This window comes from Silene latifolia, chromosome 11 (genome assembly GCF_048544455.1).
Source record: "Silene latifolia isolate original U9 population chromosome 11, ASM4854445v1, whole genome shotgun sequence".
NCBI lineage: Eukaryota > Viridiplantae > Streptophyta > Magnoliopsida > Caryophyllales > Caryophyllaceae > Silene > Silene latifolia.
In genome coordinates this window covers 77,319,982-77,341,386 of record NC_133536.1, presented here as the reverse complement: position 1 = coordinate 77,341,386, position 21,405 = coordinate 77,319,982, and the positions used below count along the sequence as shown (strand labels likewise).

Below are 21,405 nucleotides of genomic sequence, written 5' to 3'. Positions count from 1 at the left end.
AGGAAAGAGGGAATAAAATCTCATTAGCATGAAAAAGGAAGAAGGGAACAAAACAGTAGAGGGAGTATAAGAGAGTCTCACATTGTGAAATGGTGCACTTTCTTAAAAATAAGATTCATATTACTAATATAAGTGTTTTCTTTTTACATAAAGGGACCGTCTTACGCTGTGACACTTTTTTTTTCATGACAAGGGAATTCGCATCCGCTACCTTTGGTACGCACTCGATAAACCCCCGACAATACATCATAACCTGTAAATCACGTACATCAGGTGAACCACCCTTTTGGCTCTTACGGGGTGACAGACTCGAAGTCTAGAAGGGATAGCCCAAGACCATTTTACCATCACAAAATTGGTCTTAGTAATGTTTGAACCTGAGACTCTTGGCAATTTCATCCAAGTTTTAACCATTAAAATCTACTATTACGGACTCGTGAGTTGTGACACTGTCTCATAATTATTGTAATATAATATTTTTTGTGGGGGCACTAAACATAGTATTAATAGAGGCGCGATCTACTGTATTTTGCGCATCTCCCTTCCTTCTCCCTTACATTCAAAATGATTAATACCATATTGTTAGCTGTTTTTATCTCAACAATAGCATGGTTAATATTGGAAGCGATAAATAAGTTTTGGTTAAGGCCAAAGAGGATAGAGAAATTACTGAGACAACAAGGTCTTAACGGTAATTCTTACAAACTATTTGTTGGCGATGTTATGGAGATTTACAAGGAGTCCGAAGCCGCATTTCAACAACCTATCCCCTTTTCTACTAACCACGTGCCTCGTCTTACCGGCTTTTTCCACAAAAACATCCAAAAATATGGTAAATCCCCTATGTAGTACTCATTTTTATTATTGGCAATTCTATTTCCCAAATTCTCATTTAACATATATTCCTCTAAAAGAAACTTATTGATTCTATTTTGAACATGTAGTCATGTAGAGCCGTTTAGTAGGATGTACAAGAGGTGTTTAACAATTCTATTGTCCAAAGATATTACTATGAAGTCTGAACGCCAGGATTTACGTAACATTGGTCAGAAAAATTCTTAAGGCAGCTCTACGTATGTGCATGTGCTGATGTGCATGTGGTTTTCTCGCAAATGGTTCACTTTGTAACAAGAGACGATATATTTCACAAATTTAAATAAATCAAAATCATTGCAATCTCATTAAAATTTGATCGAGTTAATAAAAAAAAGCTCAGTTAACAGTAGGTCACCCAACAAAATGGAATTCATAATATATTTGGACACTAGATTTGAATTAAATGAAATCTGAGCCCGAAAACTTGGACCATTTAGTTCTTTTCCTAATCCACGATAGTTTTTGTCATATATTTTACGGAAATTCACATAGTTTACCTTGAATTTTACCTAAGTTTTTCAACTTTGTGCACTAAATGCCACTGAACTTTCAAATTTGGCACTAAATATCCAAATTTAGCAATTTTGGTTAACGCCGTTAACTTTTGATTACATGACAGTAATTAATTAAAAATTAAATTGGAAGGAAAACTAGTTTGCTTAGGTATATTAAATACAACTAGAGTTATTTCATAACAATAATTCATTATATTAGTAATCTGCAATAATTACACCATCCTATCAATAATCCCAATTAAATTCAACCTAAGCACCATACCTTCTAATAACGAACCAGATAATATTTTTTTAAGTTTATGTTGGAATATTTGATAATTTTTGGACAACCTAGCTGATATATGTGATGTTTATATATAATATTTTCAAGTGATGAATCAAGTACTTGGTTTATTTGATACACATAAACATAAAAAAATACCAGCTGGTTCGTTATTAGATGGTATAGTGCTTAGGATGGAGTGATTATTGCATACCACCAATATGATGGATTATTCTTATGAAATAACCCATGATTTTAATATAAATTGAGTTTTTTTATAAAAAAAAATGATGTCTCCCAAGTTACTATAACACTCTCTTACAAATTTAAAAGAAACATATTGCTATTTATATAATTTGTTTAATTTTTTCACCATGTATAAGGTTTATAAAATGACTTCTTCTTTTTTTAAAGAAAATAATAAATTCATATTTTAATATTTGAAAAATATAAATTTGTAATCCACGTATAATTATTTAAAAATGTTCTCCGTGATAAATAAATTCGAATAAATGATCGAAATGTTAAAATACTTGAGATGAAATATTTATTTATATAAAAATAAAAATTTATCTCGGTATTTTTTATCCTAACTTTGTCCCTGATTCAGGCATTTTGTACACAAATGTAAATCTTAGGTGTATATTGTGCAATTCGTGATAATTTTACTAACTAGTTTTTCTTCCAAACATCCCCCCTACTACTAAGAGAATAAGAATTCTCTTAGTTTTCCCTTCAAAAAGCATCTAGCTAAATAAGGAAATAAATAAAATTTTCTTTCATTACATTATTATCTTTTCAATAAATATATTTTTATAAATAAACTCTAATTTTTTAAATAAATTCATAATTATGTTTTTTTCATTAAAATAAAATAAAATTGATATTAAATTATAAAGTATAAGTTGCTAAATTTTTCAGTAATGCAATAATTATTACTGTAGAGAATAACTTGACACATGCTTATTATTAGCTTCGTGACAAAAAACATGAGATTTGCTATATCACGCCCCCTGTTTTACTTGTTACGCCCCTTATTTTTTCATTTATTCCTATTTTGCCCTTAAACTATGTATTTAATTATGTAAAATATTTCTAGTTTTTTAATTTATGATTTTTTGAGACGGTTATTTACAAAATTAAATAAAATTAAATCGTGCTCATTCATTCAAGACGATATTAAATCGTTACAAAAAATCGTCTAGAATGAATGAATGAAAAAATTATATCGTTTCAAAAATAATGATTACAAGATTTAAAAAATAAAATAAAATTTAGCGGCACACATAACACGATTTAAAAAAATACGAAAATTGGCCTTGTCATGTAGCTTACAAGACACAGCCAAGGACCCGTCATGTGGATTACAAGACATGGCCAAGGACATGTCGTGTGAATTACAAGACAAGGCCATGGCACTGTCATTTGGCTTACAAGACATGGCCATGGACCTGTCATGTAAACCACATGACACACCCATGGTTCTGTCATGTAAACCACACGACATGGCCATGGCACCGTCTTGTAATTCACATGACACCACCATGGCCGCTTCTTGTAATTCACATGACACCACCATGGCCGCGTCTTGTAATTCACAAGACAAGGCCACTTTTTTTTTTTTTTTTTTTTTAGTGAAATTTTAAGTAAATGCAATAGTTGGTGGAAAATACGTCTTTTTAAGACCGGGTACATATTAAATTAATTACTCTAAAAATTGCCCCAAACTCAGTTACGACGAAGCGACAATTAAATCAAAAATGAAAAGTTCAACAAAAATCAATTACTATAATACAATTATTAGTTATTGTAAAAGATATTACCAAAATCAAATAATTATAAAACAGTAATTTAAAAAACGTCTCCGATTATAATTTTGTAAAACCCGTCTCCGAAAATCATAAACTAAAAAACGAGAAATATTTTTTTTACTTTAATTAGTTAAATACTCCAAGGGTAAAATAGGAATAAATGAAAAAGTAGGGGGCGTAACAAGTAAAACAGGGGGCGTGATATAGCAATTTTGAAAAACATTCACTAAAAAAAATTCTCCTATGTACTAAGAGAATACAATGGAGTGAACTGATAAATATTAATGAGGTGCAAATTTTAAAAGTATAAATCCTCCTATGTACTAAGAGAATACAACTTCTCTAAAGTTTTTCCCCCAAAGTGCTCAAACTTATATATGGAAACAAATTAGATTTTCATTTATTAAACTAATTTTCCATTTAAAATAATCTATACATAAAAACTGTATCTCCTATTATTAACTTCGTGACGAAAAAGATTTAAAAAAAAAATCAATGTAATTAAAATATTTTCAATAAAAAAATGCATGGAATTATTCAATTCTTTTGATTAATTTTATATTAGTTATTTTTTATAAAAATTCGCGAGATATAAATCTAAAATCTATAACTAATACACTAAAAATTAAAAGGCCTATATTTACTGTGCATTTGCGCGGGATCTACACTAGTAATTTTGTAATTAATTGTTCTATGCATCCAAAGTTAACAATATTACCAAAATCGCTAAAAATGGGCATGATATGCTAAAATTAAAAGTTTAGGGGCATTTGGTGCACAGAGTTTTAAAGAAACTTGGCACCATTTACAGGTGGCAATCATTGACACGATCCAAAGACACGACCGAACCGAAATTAGCAGATTAGAGTTAAGACGTTGAGACCCATTTAAATAATTGGGTTGACATGGATTATGGATACGACACGAAATTTAAATGGGTTGGGTTAGGGTTGGGCTCTTTTGACACGAACCCGACACGAATAACCCATTTATTTAAAAGTGTTATAATATATTTGGGTTGAATCAATAACCCAACCAAACAAACTTAAAAATACACATTTTCATTCATCATTTTTGGGATAATAGGGCTATAAAACTTAGTTTATTTTATTAGTTTATTGGGATACACGGGTTAAGTGAGTTAAAAATGACATGCTAAAAGATAAATGGGTTAAACAGGTCAGGTTGAGTTATAGAAAAAATAAATGGGTTGGGTTAGGGTTGAGACAAGTGACCTGTTTATGTAATTGGATCGGGTTAGGGTTGGGGTAGTTGTGACCCGTGTTTAAAGTTGACATGGACACGAACACGAACACGACACAACCCGATCTATTTGCCAAGTCTAGTACCACTAAGCAAGAGGCGAACTCAAGAGTAACACACAATGGTGGAGCTTGGGGGGGGGTTAGTAGGGGGGGCTCGTCCCTATAACACCCCCATCTACCCAGGAGCCTTAACAAGACATTCCCTAGAAGATAAGGGCGTTACCATCTCGGTTGCCCGAGGTCAGTAATAATCGAATGTCGATAATAGAACGATTATTTAATATTACAAGTGATTTAAAACAAACAACAGATATAAAAGATACAACTCGTGATAACTATTAACTAGATGAAATTATCTCTGCCATGACGTGATAGACTCATCCCTCCAAGCACCCAGCTATAGTCCATAAATCAACCTGCTAAGACTGACTGCTCACCATAGTGGATCACGGCAGACACAACACAGAAAGACAACACAACAAAACCACACAAGGTCAGTAACTGAGGTAATAAGTACAAAAGCAGACACAACACGATTACAGCAATACATACACACCACATCCTCCAACCAACCACACATCTCTGACTGCCCGAAGGTCCAGTCCTACCAGTAGGGGACCGCAACCGTTCCCACCTAAGCCCCGCTCATCTTTCTGAGCGATAACCCATGTTCCTTAATGTGCACATCCCTTCTATGGCGGGTTCCACAGAAGGCGAATCAAGGGCGTGAAGCCACTCCCGCAAGTGACTCCACTCAGCCGAGGGCGCACCTCGAGAACCACAGACAAACAATCACAGTCAACTGTACAATCACCAACTCCTATTTCAATGCAATGATAATCAAACGACCACAACCATCCATCAACCATGACACCAAACCAACTAAACAACAACAATAGACCCTCTAGACAATCAACAGTACTGAGTAGGAAAACCTACCTTTAGCAAACCGCAGTAATTCCTCGCACGACCATAAGATAACAAGCAACCACCAAAACCACCTATAAGAACCAGCATAACCATCTATTACTACTACCATAACCATAACTGAAATCAAGGGAGACGATGATGATGATGACAACATACCTATACAAAACAATCCGGCGTCAAGACCGCTACCTTACTCAAGCATCCCATCCTTATGGTATAGCCACGCTCAAAGGCCTCAAAGAGAGGAACTATGGTGGAGGAGAAGTGAAATGACGGAATTAGGTTTAGGAAGAAAGGAGAAATGATTTGGGTTTCACGATTATACGATTTATAACTCCCCGCTGAAATCCCGTTACTCGATCGAGTAGGCAACTTACTCGATCGAGTGGCCTCTACTCGATCGAGTGACTAAGCTACTCGATCGAATAGCCTCCGCTAGATGGAGTAACACGCACTCCAAGGCTTACATCGTCACAAGTCATCACTCGTAAGGTTTCCGAAGGTCAAAGTAGGTGTCTAAGGTCAGTCAACGTCGGTCAACGGGTCTCTAAAACGAAGGGTATTACAGTCCCCGCTGCCAGTCGAGAATTTAAAAGTTTTAGTTAAAAAATTTCAATCTTTTTTTCCCCTCACTGGCGTTAATTCTTGATAGCATATTTTAATTTCATTAAGCAATTGTAGGTGGACTGGAGATGAATTTTTTAGTATATTTTTTTTGTTAGATTTATTATCAAATAATACTTTACGAAAAAAGATAGTTGTGATATATTATTTTTCAATCTCGTAAGATCTTACAAAATACTTATTAATTTTTTTTTAAAAAAAAAGATGATGTGAACTCTCTAATCCTTTTACTATAAAAGTCAAAATATTTAAAGGTTTTTGATTGTTCCCGAAAAACTAAGGAGAAAAAAGGATCTAGTTTCTCTAGCATCCCACTTTCTCTTAGAAGATCACGGGGTCCCACCACTCCTTATTAATTATCATATGAACACTGATGATATTATATGATAATTAATAAATATAATCTAACTATAATATTTCTCTTGCTCTTTTTATTAATCTAACTATAATATTAAAATCATGTTATATTCATTAAACATATACACTTATAAATGAGTTGTTAATTTATTTATCGGATTAATTCAATTCTTTTTATAAAAATGCAATTACATAACATTATTCATATTTTGGTTGCACTAAATCAAACCCGTTAATATATTAAAACTTATTTTGTATATCGGAACATTAAAGGCAAATCCTTGCATTTTTTGCACGAGACTAAAACTAGTATCTAGTTGAAAGCATTTCACAAATGTATAAAAATTATATGAACAACTAGATGAGGCCGAAGGAGTATCATTTACTATCATATCTTTATTAATTTAGAAGACAATGCTGAATGGAGAATGCGCCACGTCATTTGTACAACTTTTTTTTTTTGGAAATTCAGGTTATGGTGGGTCCCGTTGGTGTGCAAAGAATTTATTTCTTCAAATCTTCTGCCAATACAACCATGCGACAATTTCCGTCTCAAAAAAAATTATGAAATAATTACATACAATCGGAATAAATGAAATTAATTGCATATAATCGGAATGAATTACAAATCGGAATAAATGAAATAAATTATGATAAGGTTATTTTCAGTCGTTTGCCTTAATCAAAATAAATCCTAGCTTAGTACTAACAAAATAGCTAGTGGTAACTCAGGGTCGAATCCACAGGGAGGCGGTGATTATCTAGTTTGTTTATATTTAAATCCGTCTTAAAGGTAACAAGTTATGTGGTTTTGATTGGTTTGATTTCTAACAGCTAATTGCAAAGTAAATAAAAGATGAATAACAATAATATTAACGAGTCTAGGAATTCGGGTTCACTAGGTCGTCATCAAAGGGTAGGACTTAATTCATTGATTGAGCAATTTATATTGTTGAAAGTCATAAGATCAGTCGATTCTAATATGTCTTTTTAGATCTAACTTAACATGCAATCGCTATCAATAAGTCGGTCTAATTCAATTATCGTGGCCTATACTAGTCTTAACCCTGTCGGTGATAATCCTAGTTTATGCGATACTAATTAATCAATTCTGATCAGTAATCAACTAATTAGAAGTAGAACAATAATTGAACAACAATAGAAAGCAATTTAACAATCAATTCATAATAATCCCTTTTCTAACAACCTAGATCCCCTTTCACTCTAGATGATAAGTTTAGCTACTCATACTAATTATAATAGAAACAATAACAATATCAGAAGGCATAATTAAGAACATAATAAGATGAACAATAATGATAGAATAATTATTAAAGAAAGATTGATACCGTAATAAAGGAATGCTTAGATCGGAAGGAAGAATAATAAATAAACTAAACTAAGTATTTGATAGAGTTTTCTAAGGTATATATAATATACATACGTAAAATAAAGCATAAAATAACCTAGAGTACGAGTTTTGGTATTTAAAGTAGTCATAACCGACTTAAGGAAATTTGCGGAATATTATGGAAACTAGTGGTTCCTCGATCGAGCCTAGGTGCACTCGATCGAGGTACCAATTCTCAGATACCCCAACTCTCGACATTGCGAATTTTAATTGTTTATGGAGGTTCCTCGATCGAGCCCAAGGTGTACTCGATCGAGTATGAGGTTCCTCGATCAATCCTAGGTGCACTCGATCGAGGAACCAAGTTCCTGCTTCGCGCACTGAACTTCAAACGGCCGCCATTTCTTCGTTACTTGTCAGAAACAAGCAAATTTTACGGCGTTGGAAAGCTAAGAGGATAAGTTTTCATCTCCAGTTGGAATCACTTGAAAATCAATTGTAGAACTCGAGATATGGCTATTCAAAATAGGCACTTGTAATAAGAAGCTCTTTTCTTCGTGTTTTCTTCTTAACTTCTCTTCCTTCATTCTTATGGATTCTCGTGCCATGCTTCGTGTATCCCTTCATGCCTAATCCGCAATGCCCATTTCATTCCTTTGCTCCTCAAATGCATCATTCCTGCATTAAACATCAAAAAGCGGAAGTATCGACATTCTAACATAAAAGGCATGTAACTGACATAATTTAGCACGAAATCGTATCAAAAGTAATTAAGGGGAGGCATAAATATGTATATAATTATGACTCATCAAATTACATATAATCGGAATGAATTACATAATTAATAATAAAATTACATAATTACGAGAATAAATTACATTTAATTACGAGAATGAATTACATATAATGGGAATATATTACAGAAATTAATGAAATTAATTATTACAAACCATGCGAATAAATTAAATAAGTTAAATAATTTTTAAAACTAGAAAGTACGATGTTGTTGAGCGCTTAGTGAGAGATCTATGTGTCGAATATGGTGAAACTCTTACTGATGTTAATCCGTCTTTAACTGGAAATGAACATTCACCCGGTAGTTGTTGTTTTAACGCATCCTATTTACGTGGAGAATGTTCATTTCCAGTTAGATCACTGATTTAATGTAGATCATTGATATAAAACTATTAGATAATTACAATAGAAATGTAAAAATGAAATATTCATCAAAAACATTCATACCGTCTGTAGATACCCGTATCCGTCGATATTGGAATTTATAGAGAACCCGACAAACACCCGATCATGATAGGACACATGTATCCTTTAGTTGTCATTGTCATTATTTGGGCTCGTTTTACGATGTAGAATGAGTATTGTCGACGAAGTATTAATTTAAATTAAATGTTTTTTTAAAAAAAGTGAATTCATTTATTGTTTTAATTTGAATTTATTTTCTTAAATTTATTTTATTTAAAATAAAATATATTTTTGATTTGAAAAATCATTCATTTTAATGTGTTATTTGATTTGAAAAATCGAATTTGAAAGTTGAAAACTCGTTTTAATCACACGTTTTGGAGCTCGATTATAGCTCGGTTTTTGAGCCCGTTTTCTTTACGAGTTGGTACGAATCTCGAGTACACTAACCAACCTAGGCTTCTACCCATCCAACCCCAGTTCGAACCCTCATACCCACGTTCCAAATCACGACCAAAACAGCCCATACAAACACCCCAACCCGCGTTAGCTCGACCCCTCTTCCAACCCGTTTTGTGTGCTTCAAAGCTTGACCCAAACCCGCCACAACCAACCCAATTCCTGCTCCTCATTACCCACAAAAACCCATCACCAAACCCACCACGAAACCTTTCCACAAGCCCGTCCCAAACACTCCACAAACAGCCCGCAAATAACACAAGCAGCTCCCCCTGTTTTGCGTGCTCAAACCCGAGTCCAAAACCCCCTCCAAACATCACTTAAACCCGTACCCATTAATCCTAAACCATACCCTAGTATCCTACCCATATTATCTTAGCTTAACCACCAAGAAAACCCCTCATACAAACCCTAAAAACCCCACGAAATAGCTGATGGACAGCAGCTATGCGAAACAGGCCCGACTGCTTGTTGCCCTACTTTTACCCTTCGAAACTCCCTATAAATACCCCCTCTTCATCATACTTTGATTTCTCTAAGTTCTCCATACATACTACCGTCATTCACAAGCTTTAAACTCCAGAAACAAACCCTAATTGCCTCTCAAAAACCCTCGACAAAACCGACTTACAAACTGAGAATCAGTTTGTGTGTCCTCTTTGAAACCATTCGTTCAACCATCAAACCTCCATTAAAATTCGAGTTTCTTGTTCCAAATTAACCATACAACATCCACCTGCATCTTAGACAAAGATTTACGAGCCAAATTGCCCTTGAGAGTACACGAATCCCCTAGAAAAACAGAGTGTTATACACTATGTTTTCGCGGCTTTTCTTGTCTGTCCAGTTCTGTTTGTGCTCGTTTTTCGTGCCCAATAACTCAAAACGAGCAGGGATTGTTTTAAGATCTCTGTTCTCCTCTCTTTCTAGTTTCCAAAACATCTTTTAAATCTAATTTTCACCGTGAAACGAGTGAGAAATTGCAGTTTGAAAGTTGCTGTCCAGATTTACGACGGCCTCTCGAGATAAAATCTACCATCGATTACGACCCAAGACGGTGTCAACGATACATGTAGGTTGAGGGTGCATCAAATCCTCCACTTCTCCTTTTTATTTCATTCTTTTATGTTTGTTTTTTATTGTTCGTTTTACGTTGTTTATCGTTTTGTTTATCGTTTAATATCATTAACTATGAAACTAGTTTAGTCCGAGTATGAGTTAAAGTACCACCACGAACACCCGCGTTGACTTGAGATGGGAAAGAAATCCGCCACATCGGTCGGTCGTACACCCTGTCTCATTTACATATCCTCGTGTTCAAGGTAGGGCATTAATAAAACGATTTCTAACTTCGTTCCTCGCTTTTGATCCCTCGTTTGTTTCGACCAATTCGACCCACCCTAGGACCCGTTGCATGTTAGTTGGACCCCTGATTGTTAACATATGATTCACTTAGACGACTTTAGATCGATTAAATAACCTAATTAGACATGTTAGGTGGCATCGACATAGCTTTAAAAATCGACTAACAATTCTATAATTTAATTGAACGCATCTCTCTTTTCACTTGATTTCTCGCTAGCATAGGAGTGCGTGATTAACACCTTCCTATTAACACTCGATGAGTAGCGTTAATATCGTAACTTCGTGACCTAATTCGACCCCTTTAAGCCGTGTAGAATACACGTTCGCGTGACATCTTCTCGATCGATCAACGTCGTTTCTAACTTGTTTTCTAGCCCGTTTTCGAACTCGTTTCGCAATTATTTGATTTAACTAATGAACTTGACCTAGGAACTAGGATGGCCGTGGTTTGGCCGTTAGGGTGGCCGATTTCTTTGTCCTTCTTGCTTCGTTTTTTTATACCATTTGTTCTTTATTGTTTCGTTGCTTGTAATTTATAATTTGTTCATCGAGTTGTAACTTTCGAGTTTGTTTTGCTTTTATCGAGTCAAAAGCTTCTTAAAAAAAACCTTAGTCTTATTTGGTTAGACGGTTGTGCTCCAATTCGTATAAGAGCGTAGTAAATCGCATGTTGTTTAAAGCGACATGGCCCGATTTATGCTAATGCATGCTTTGGTGTGTGGCCCTATGTCTAATTCGATAAGATTAAGTGAAAGCACGTATTACGAGGAGTGACCCAAGGCCGTGAGTCATGTAAGCCGTGGTCCACCCCCCTTGTGCACGTTTCCCTTGGCCGAATTGGCCGTATAATATGTCGTGTATGGTTTTGTGTATAGCGTTGTATTTTAGATCGAGTTGTATCTTTAATTTCTCGTTGTGTCGGCATGAATTGCCTGGGTTGTAATAGGGTAGATCCCCACGGCTCCCCCATTCCCCTTAAGCCTTGTTTGTTTTGTATGTTGTTAGATCAATCAACCCACATGCTAAATTACAACTTTGACAAAGTTAGTTTAGTTGCATCTAAAACGACATAGAAATTGTTGTCACATGTTAGGGTTTTAAAACGATGTTTGCATATCATATATCGCAGTAGCTACGACCTTGTTTGAAATCCGATACTTGACTTAGTAGAGGCCGTTATTGACGGGCGGGGTTAGGTGTCCTTATGGGCTTCCTAACACGTACCCTCACCCCTTACTCAAGATCTATGGTTTGTGGATCCGTCTAAATACCGTTGGATTACGAGAGTCATTCAAATCGAGTGATATAGGGTACAAGTCTTTATCTTTAATCACTCGTAGTCGATTGGCTTTATGCTTTTCGATGAAAGGTGTAAAGTTGACTTGAATGGTTCCAAGTTCCCATAAAACTTGGTGGCGACTCTAATTTGTCTTAATTCGATTCGAAAGAACCTCGAGTCGATTATGCCTAGTGTGGATCCCGCGGACGCAGTTCCCGAGGGCCTTGTCCACACCGTCCTAAATACAAACCCGTGCAATTTTGCACGGGTTTAAAACTAGTTTTACTTGTATGCTTCATGAATCGTTCGCAATAGGATAAAATATGAGCAATTAATAATTAAGTTGCGTATTTGCAGGCAAGAATTGTTTCGCCTGGGTTGGCCCCATACTATGGTTGATAATTGGAGAGTCTGAAAAGATCAAAGAAGTTCTGACCAGACATGAAGATTTCCAGAAACCAAATCATCCCTTCACTCTGTTACTTATGGTAGGCCTTGTTGGTCTTGAAGGAGAAAATTGAGCTCAACATCGAAAAATTATTACCCCTGCGTTTCATAAAGATAAATTGAAGGTGAAATTTCCCCTACATTAAACTCACTAAATTCACTATGTGCTTTTTCAAAGCAGTTTTATATATTCAGAGTACATTATTGCAAAACCGTTTGTTATTTTTTCAAATTCTACTATTATTCATATTCTATAATCTGCAGTCTTGGCCAAACCAACGGGCCAGCCCAGCTCTACCCGACTCAGGGGTCACATTTGCCCTGGTTCACATGGCCCGCCTCTTGAGATGCCAAGACCCGCTCCATATAGGGCTGGGTACAAGTTCCATGTTTCTAAGAATTCTAACCCAGCTCTCCACCCCTGTCAAAAAAAAAAAAAAAAAATTTAAACATACTAGGACCGCAAGCCCGACTGGCCCAAAACCCGTATAAGACTCACCACGGGTCGAGGTAGGGTTACATATTTGCATCATCTTACAACCCGGTCCCACCCATTCACAGCCCATTTTGTGTCTCCATGCTGGGAGCCCCGCCCGGCCAGTGGCCAACTCTAGTCTGTACCTACAAAATTTAATATGTCCGTGGATATCATCTCGTTGTATCAATCATTTGTTTACCAAGTATCAAAATTTCTAATACGCAATTGTTTTGATTTTTCTTTTTTTATGCGGAAAAATTTCGGGAAAAAGCATATGTTTGCAGCGGTATATGAGAGTTGTAGCACGATGATAACTTCATGGGAGGATTTGATATCAAAAGAAAGATCAACGGAGTTAGATGTGTGGCCATTCATTGAGTCTTTGACTGGCGATGTAATATCTAGAACAGCTTTTGGTTGTAGTAGTAATGAATCAAGAAAAATTATCCAATTAATTGAAGAACAAGGCATCTTATCGGTATACGATCCCCAACCATCAAACTACATCCCTGGATGGAGGTACCGTTCTCATAACGTTTTCTTAAATGTTGAAAATAAACGGTGTTTGTTGTTTGTATTGAAATTATTTGTATTACTTAAGTATATCGTATATGTGGTAATTATTAATGCGACACGAACTTAATAAAAAGTTAGCTTGTGGTAGACGACGGACATGTTTCGGTAACATTTCTAGTACAGTTAAAGCAATTATCACCTAATTAAATAGGATGGAGAATAAAACAAAAACAACAAATAAATACTTAAGAATATACGTAACATTTCATATTGAAACACATTAACCGTTATTACGGTTTTTCTAACATGTATTCTTATAGCATGCAATAAAAATCTATAAAAACACAGATTTGCAAGAGTTTTCAATAAATATTGTAAAACTAGGTCGAACGCCCGTGCATTGCAACGGGATAATTAATTTAGGTTGGTAATCATTATTGTAGGGACAATAATACAAACTCTTACTTCTATTTTTAATCATAAGATCACCCCACTTTATGGTAATCCGATGTGGGCCGATTCTACTATTTATACGTAGTATACACCACACCTACATTAATTTTAAACGTGGGACAAATAAGATATTCTAAGAAAAGTAATAGTACAAATAATTTTTTTACTAACCATTTATAGATTATTTTTCATAAACTTTTTATCAACCATTTATAGATTATTAGGCGATGAGAACAAACTTTTACAAACTTTTAAGAGCTCTCTATAAGACAATACTTAAGAGACTTAAAAGATTTTGGGTTGATACCTAAGTTTCAAGGATGACTCCTATTTATACATAGTATATTCACCGCAGTTATATTACTTTTTAATGTGGGACATATAACATATTAAGAAGTACATATCTTTTATATCAAAAAATTTTAGGTTAATACCTAAGTTCAAGGATGTCTCCTATTTATATTTATAGAATCACCCTACAGTATACTATTCTTTCGATGTGAGATATATAATTTAATTATTTAGACGTAGTATGTTCACCACGCATGCATTATTTTTCAATGTGAAAGATATAACATACCAAGAAGTAAATGACTCTTCTTAAAAAAATCACTATTGTATACATATTATTTTTCTTTGAAGGTAAAACCACTTAGTCTCGATCATTAGATAGGGATCTCTACATCGTATATATAACGACTTATTAACACTCTATTAGTGCATTCAAGAGACAACCATTAGTAAAATCTTTAGTTTTGTACTGTGTTAGGAGACTACCATTAGTAAAACCCTTAATTTTTGTAGTGTGCTTTAACTTTGTGTACATTGTAATGTTGTTCATTATAGGTTGCCTATGTGACACCAATATTAAGTGATTTTTGCTTCTCTTGTTCATGTTGTTAACTCTTTCTCGGGTAGTTATCATCATTCTCCACTTTATTTTTTTTATATCATATCATAGAGATAATGATAGAAAATCTTAAGAGATCTCTTTAAAACAATATTTATGAGACTCGAATTTTTTTGGGTTGATACATAAGTTCCAAATATGTCTCCTATTTATAATCATAGGATCACACTACCTTATACTAATCTTTCGACGTGGGACAATTCTACTATTTATATGTAGTATATTCACCATACCTACTTATTTTCTAATGTGGGACAAAACATACTAAAAAGTACATAATTTTACATATTAAGAAGTACACCATATTTAATATGTGCAAATAATATGAAATTTATACTCTAATGATAGCATTTTTTTTTTACCACAAAGCTAATTATATTATTTTCATAATTTTTTAACGATATTTTTTTGCCAAATGAAATGTAAAAGTTTGATATAAAAATTGGAAATATCACTTGAATATAATTTAGGAAATATACATATTATAATAATTAAAAGATTCTTCACTTTATTTTTTACATAAAAAATTATACTTTCCTAAATTGATTTTTGATGACGTGGACGCTCTCAGATCGCTCGAAAAAACTCTCTTTCATATATATACTAGATTTAATGTCCGTGCGATACACGTGCCTACTTGTAATTAGCTTATATGTAAAAGTGGAAAAACAATGGATATAGTTAAGACTAAGAAATATGAAAATTCGAAACCGTCGGTAAAATTTTAGTCCACGTATATTGAAAAACAGTCCAACTTTTCTTTATGAGCAAAATTATAAGAAAAGGAATGATTAGAGCGTACGTTCACCAAATTAAAGCTATACTTACAAACATCCAATTCCTTTGTCAAGCTATACTTCTAAGGTTTACTCAATCTCATAAGTTAGCCTTTTCTAAACCGGAGAGATAAGATTTCTTTAAGAACATGATTTGTAGGCTCCTACAAATATACTTAAATCACATAAATTTTTATATTTTTTTTTTAAATTAAAGTAGTTTGTAAAAGATGGAGATTTCAACATTGTTTGAAAATTCAACTTTTAATGTGAGCTCCAAAGTCTATAATTATCACTCAAAATAATCTAATGTTTTTGAGTTCATAGTTTTTAGAACATGATAATCTTATGGACATGAACATAAACCATGAATGTTGAATTGTGACTTATATGTTTGGCTTAGTATAAAGTCATGGTGCTAAGTTATTATGTTTTTCCTCTATATGTTAGACTTATTGTTTATCTTAATCGGAGGTAGATATGTGACTTGTCAAATTGACTTGAAAACAATACTCCCCATTCCAAATTTTAACCATTTCTTTACGTTTGTAGAGTATATATCAAATATATTTTAATAAATTAATTGTATTTGATGTAAAATCTGGTCGATTTTAAGGTTTAGAACAGATCGTTGGACTGTTCGATTTATATAGTAAAATACGCAGCGGAAAATTAAACTGTTTATTTGATTTTAATATGTTTTTGAACGAAAATAATAAAGATATGACGTGATCACTCTCTCCTCCCTCGCAAGGAACTTGATTGCAACGCACGACTGAGTTTTTGTGACTCTCACCTCGCAAGGATCAACCACACTCTAATCTCTCCCTCGCAAGAAAGAATTAAAACACTCAAAGCTCGCAAGCAATAAGCAACAAGAAAAACTTGTATTAATTCTCAAACTCAATGTGTATGTGTATCTTAAAAACTGAATACAAAAGACCCATATTTATACTATAAGGAAACCGACCTTCCTTCTCTAGAGTTCCCTAAAACGTCCTAAACTGATTAAGGAAACCTACTCCTAATATGGCAAATTGCCTTATTACAATCTTGCTAAGATTAAGAAAGAAACTATAAGGAAATAACAATACTACCTTAAATTTATTGACTAGAATAAGGAAAGCTGAATTTAGGAAACTAAGGAATTATAGAGTAAATAGCCGACTTGAACATGCTTCCATTGCCTCCATTGCTTTCCCATGTTAACATAATCACTTGAATATTTATCATTTTCGCTTGAATTGAGCACATTTTGAATCCTTCAAAATATTTGGGACACATTTCGACTTCATCTTCATTATACTCTAATGCTCCCGCATCATTCTCCCCTTCTTAGAAAAAAATTGTCCTCACATTTGTAAGATAGATGCTGCCACCCGGATCAAAAAACGAACCACAAAAACTTAACCATGATAACAATAATGAACCCATGTAGTATTTCCTCGAACTCTTCTAAAGCAACGATAATCATACAGCCCCTACGGCTCTTGAACCATCCATCCTTGTGCTTTCCACCCCGCCTCCCTCCTTGCACAAGTGTAGCAAAATCAAAACAATACTTGCAATACTTGCTTGGAATAACATGATCACCTTCAACATCCATAGGAATCGAACTCAAAAAGAAGTAACATTGACAACTTCCATCATATAGCTTCTTATCAATGGATATATCAAGTGGTGATCGATATGGTTCCTTAACTTTAAAATCCGAACAAGTATTATCTCGTAGTACCTCCTTACCTAAGAATGGTACGAAACTAGGATTGTCGGACTTGCCATTGGACAGATTTGGAACATCTTTGTTATCATCTTCATCTAATGGTTCAACAATATTTGTTTCACTTTCGTCCTCCCCTTTTGATTCATCACCCTTAATCGAACAGTCTTCTGAACTGTCTGTTTGGGCAAGATAAGGCATCTCCAAAATCTGACTGTCACCTGTACTGTTCTGTGCATGCTTTTTTGCTTCTTCTTCGTGAATGTCTTTGAACGACTCAACTTGCTCTTCTTGAAGCTTGTTTTCGACATGATATTCTTCTTCCTTATGAATAGCAACAAACTCAATCTCCTCTTCCTTGATCGGACCAGTTTGAAGATGTAAATTGCGAACCACTTCTTCTTGTTGATCATCATCACTCAATGGTTCAACATTATAAACCATTCTTTCTTCTTCTTTTACACCATCAGCGATCAGATTTGTTTCTTTTTTGGGCATGACAAATTCAGGAATCATGTTGCAAAGCTCCTGCGTGGTTAGAGCTCATTTTTTAGTACACTCATTAGCTATGTGTCCATAGCCTTGACACTTGAAACATCGCCTCATAGAACTTCCTTTGGTAGACTCCACGGCTACTCCCTTGCCTTTGAGTTTCACATTTTCTATTTGAACTTCCTTAGGCTTGCTAGATTCGGGCTCCCAATAAGAACTCGGACCTGAATTTCCTCCTCTTGAATAAGTATAGGATTTCTTTGTTTTGTCTTGCTTTTCGAACTTTAGAGCCAAACGACACACTTCATCAAGTCCGTTGTAAATCTGAACTTCTACTCTTGAAGCAAGTAACGGTGTTAGACCCTTGATAAATCTTGCAACTCTAAGCTCTTCCTTCTCTTCAAGATCACAAACAATCATCATTCTTTCGAAGTCTTTAATGTACTCGGTCACGGACAGATTTTCTTGTGATAAAGATTGCAACATTAGGTAATTTTCTTGCTCATAGTCTCTTGGTAAGAATCTCCTCATAAGATGCTTCTTAAGTTTCTCCCAAGTGTCAATCTTGCTCTTCTTATCTCGCTTTCTATGCTTTTTCAAGTTTTCATACCACAATGAGCATATTTAAGGAGTTTTAGAATAACTACCTTGAATTGTTTATGCTCATCGTATTCCTTGTACTCGAAAACTCGTTCAGCTTGCCTAATCCAATCCAAAAACTTTTCGGGATCCAAATCTCCATTGAAATCAGGTATATCAAGTTTTAGACCTCGATCATCTTCGTTCTTGTTCTCCTTTTTGGACTTGGAAATCGCATCATCCGAATATGATCCACGAGACCTGCTACGACTTGAACTTCGTTCTCTACCTCCTCATCCAAGGTTCTTTATCATATATTTTAGCTCAGCCATATCGTGCTTCGCTGGTCTAATTGTTCTTGAAATTCGCTTGAACCATTACCGGTACCTGTAATACTCCGTATTTATAAGTCTTGGGGTACTCTATCGAGTAGCCCTTACTCTATCGAGTAAGGGTAAGTTGCGAAATAAAATAGTTTCTGACCTGTTGGGTACTCGATCGAGTAGCTGGGGCACTCGATCGAGTAAGGGGGTACTCGATCGAGTACCTTGGGTACTCGATCGAGTGTCCGGTTTTACGGGGAGTTTTCTCGGGTTTTGTTAATTATGCGATTAAGGTATTTAAGTATCGTCGTCATTGTTTTAAATCACTTTTACAAAACCTAAAACCCTGTTTAAGAGAGAAAGCAACAAGTTCATCTTCCTAATCGCATTCTTAGCAATTCCGGAGTTCGACGGTCGTTCTTGTCGTTATTCGTATCGTTGAGTTCCTTGCGTCGAGGGTAAGATCTACGTACCCTTTTTATTGTTTTTCCCTTGATTTGGTTAAACCCTAATTTAGAGATTGGGGGTTTTTGTGTGTAGTATGTGATGTGTAGCCTCTATGTGTTATATGATAGGAGGAGGGTTCGTAGAAGAGGCTTTTTGATACAGCTGTTGATACCGTCTGACTGTTGTGCTTTCCAGGTAGGATTTCCTACTCAGTATTAGTCCCATAATGGGATATTGGTGATGTGTTGTATTTGGTTGTTTGATATAATGATTGTACCGTGTTTGTGGTTGTGATTGCTGTTGATGGTTCTCGAGATGCGTTCTCGGCTGAGTGGGGTCACTTGCGGGAGTGGCTTCACGCCCTAGTTTCGCCCTTCGTGGAACCCGCCACGGAAGGGGATGTGCACATTAATGGACAGGGTTATCGCTCACTATGTGGAGCGGGGATTTGGTGGGTACGGCTGCGGTCCCCCATCGGCGGGGCTGGTCCAAAGGACGATCGGGATTGAGATGATGGAAATTGGTTGGTCGTGTGTGTGTGTGTGTGTGACAGATTAAGTCAGTCTGTTTATCTTATTATTGTTATACATATTGATTGTGTGATTAGTACTGACCCCGGTGTTGTTTTGTAAACCTGCGGTGATCCATTCGGGGATGGTGAGCAGATATTGAGCAGGTATTGAGATGAGTACTGGGATAGCTAGGATGCCACGACATGATGATAGGAGTCTTCCGCTGTAGCCTTTAGTTTAATTACATTTCAGTTAGAACAATCATTTTGAAATAGTGTATCGTACTTTTGGTTTGGTTTTGAGGATTGTAACTATTCGCTAAACTATTTATAATAAATGTTGTTTCTTTATTGTTATTTGATTATCATTGCCTCGGGTAACCGAGATGGTAATGTCTTCATACCTGAGTGGTCCTGGTAAGGCACTTGGAGTATGGAGGTGTTACAAATGGTATCAGAGCGACGATCCTGAAACCTGTAACCAATGAACTTAATGAACATAGGGAGTCAATTAAAATGAACCCGGGGTAAAAGTTGTAGGAGCTAGTGCAAAGGCTTGGGAGACGTCCTAAAGTCGCAGGGGTCGCCCTACAACTTTGAACCGGTCACATGGGGGAAATGTTTGTCGAGTCGTATGTGTGTTTGGTTAACTTGTTTACGAATGTGATGGAATGTGTTAATTGTTGGATGTTGAAGTAGAAAGTTGAGCATGTGAAAGAAAATGGTGATATGAGGAAACTTGTTGATGAGATGATAACATGTTGGATGATTTACAATGTGGCATTTAATAATATGATGAAATGATTTCGTGGATAGTAGAAAAGATGCGTAGTATGCTTATTATGATATAATGTGGTTTATAAAGTTTAGCATGTTAGCATATGACGTAACATGCGGGTAGCTTCTATGAATTAGTGTTACTCGATCGAGTGAGACTGACTCGATCGGGTGGGTTTTTGGCGAATTTGAGTCCAGAATCAAGTTTTGGGGCACTCGATCAAGTAACTAGGGGTACTCGATCGAGTAGGGGGTCACTCGATCGAGTAGCCTAGATACTCGATCGAGTAGGTAAGAGATCAGAAGGTCTGTTTGGGTCTGAAGTTTGGGTACTCGATCGAGTACGTGGGGCACTCGATCGAGTAGCCCGTTACTCGATCGAGTGTGTTTGGGAACTCGATCGAGTGGGTTCTGGGCATCGTGTTTTCGTGTTTTGAGGTTTAGTATGTGTGTTTATGTTTACCCTTTCTTATATAGCTTCAAGATGCCGCCCAAGAGAACTGCTTTTTATGCGAGAGCTGAGCTTATGACCGTGGATGACATCGTTAAGATGTTAGAGCACCAGGATGCTCTCACTGAGACCCTGAAGAGAGTGAATGAGGACAAGGATAATAATAAGGAGAAGGAGGTTGATCATTCTAAAATCAGCCTCTATATTACGAGGTTTAACCCGAAAGAGTAC

At 35.4% G+C, this 21,405-nt stretch overlaps 1 protein-coding gene across 1 annotated transcript in view; it reads left to right on the top strand.

Moving 5' to 3' along the window:
- Positions 1-554: 554 nt before the first annotated feature.
- Positions 555-21,405, top strand: part of LOC141614929 (cytochrome P450 CYP72A219-like) — a 38,408-nt gene continuing 17,557 nt past the window's right edge. Inside the window, exons 1-3 of the mRNA XM_074433595.1 lie at positions 555-832; positions 12,652-12,866; positions 13,491-13,738. Coding sequence (XP_074289696.1) covers positions 13,494-13,738 — 245 coding nt within the window. The 5' untranslated portion in view covers positions 555-832; positions 12,652-12,866; positions 13,491-13,493. The remainder of the gene's footprint in view (positions 833-12,651; positions 12,867-13,490; positions 13,739-21,405) is intronic.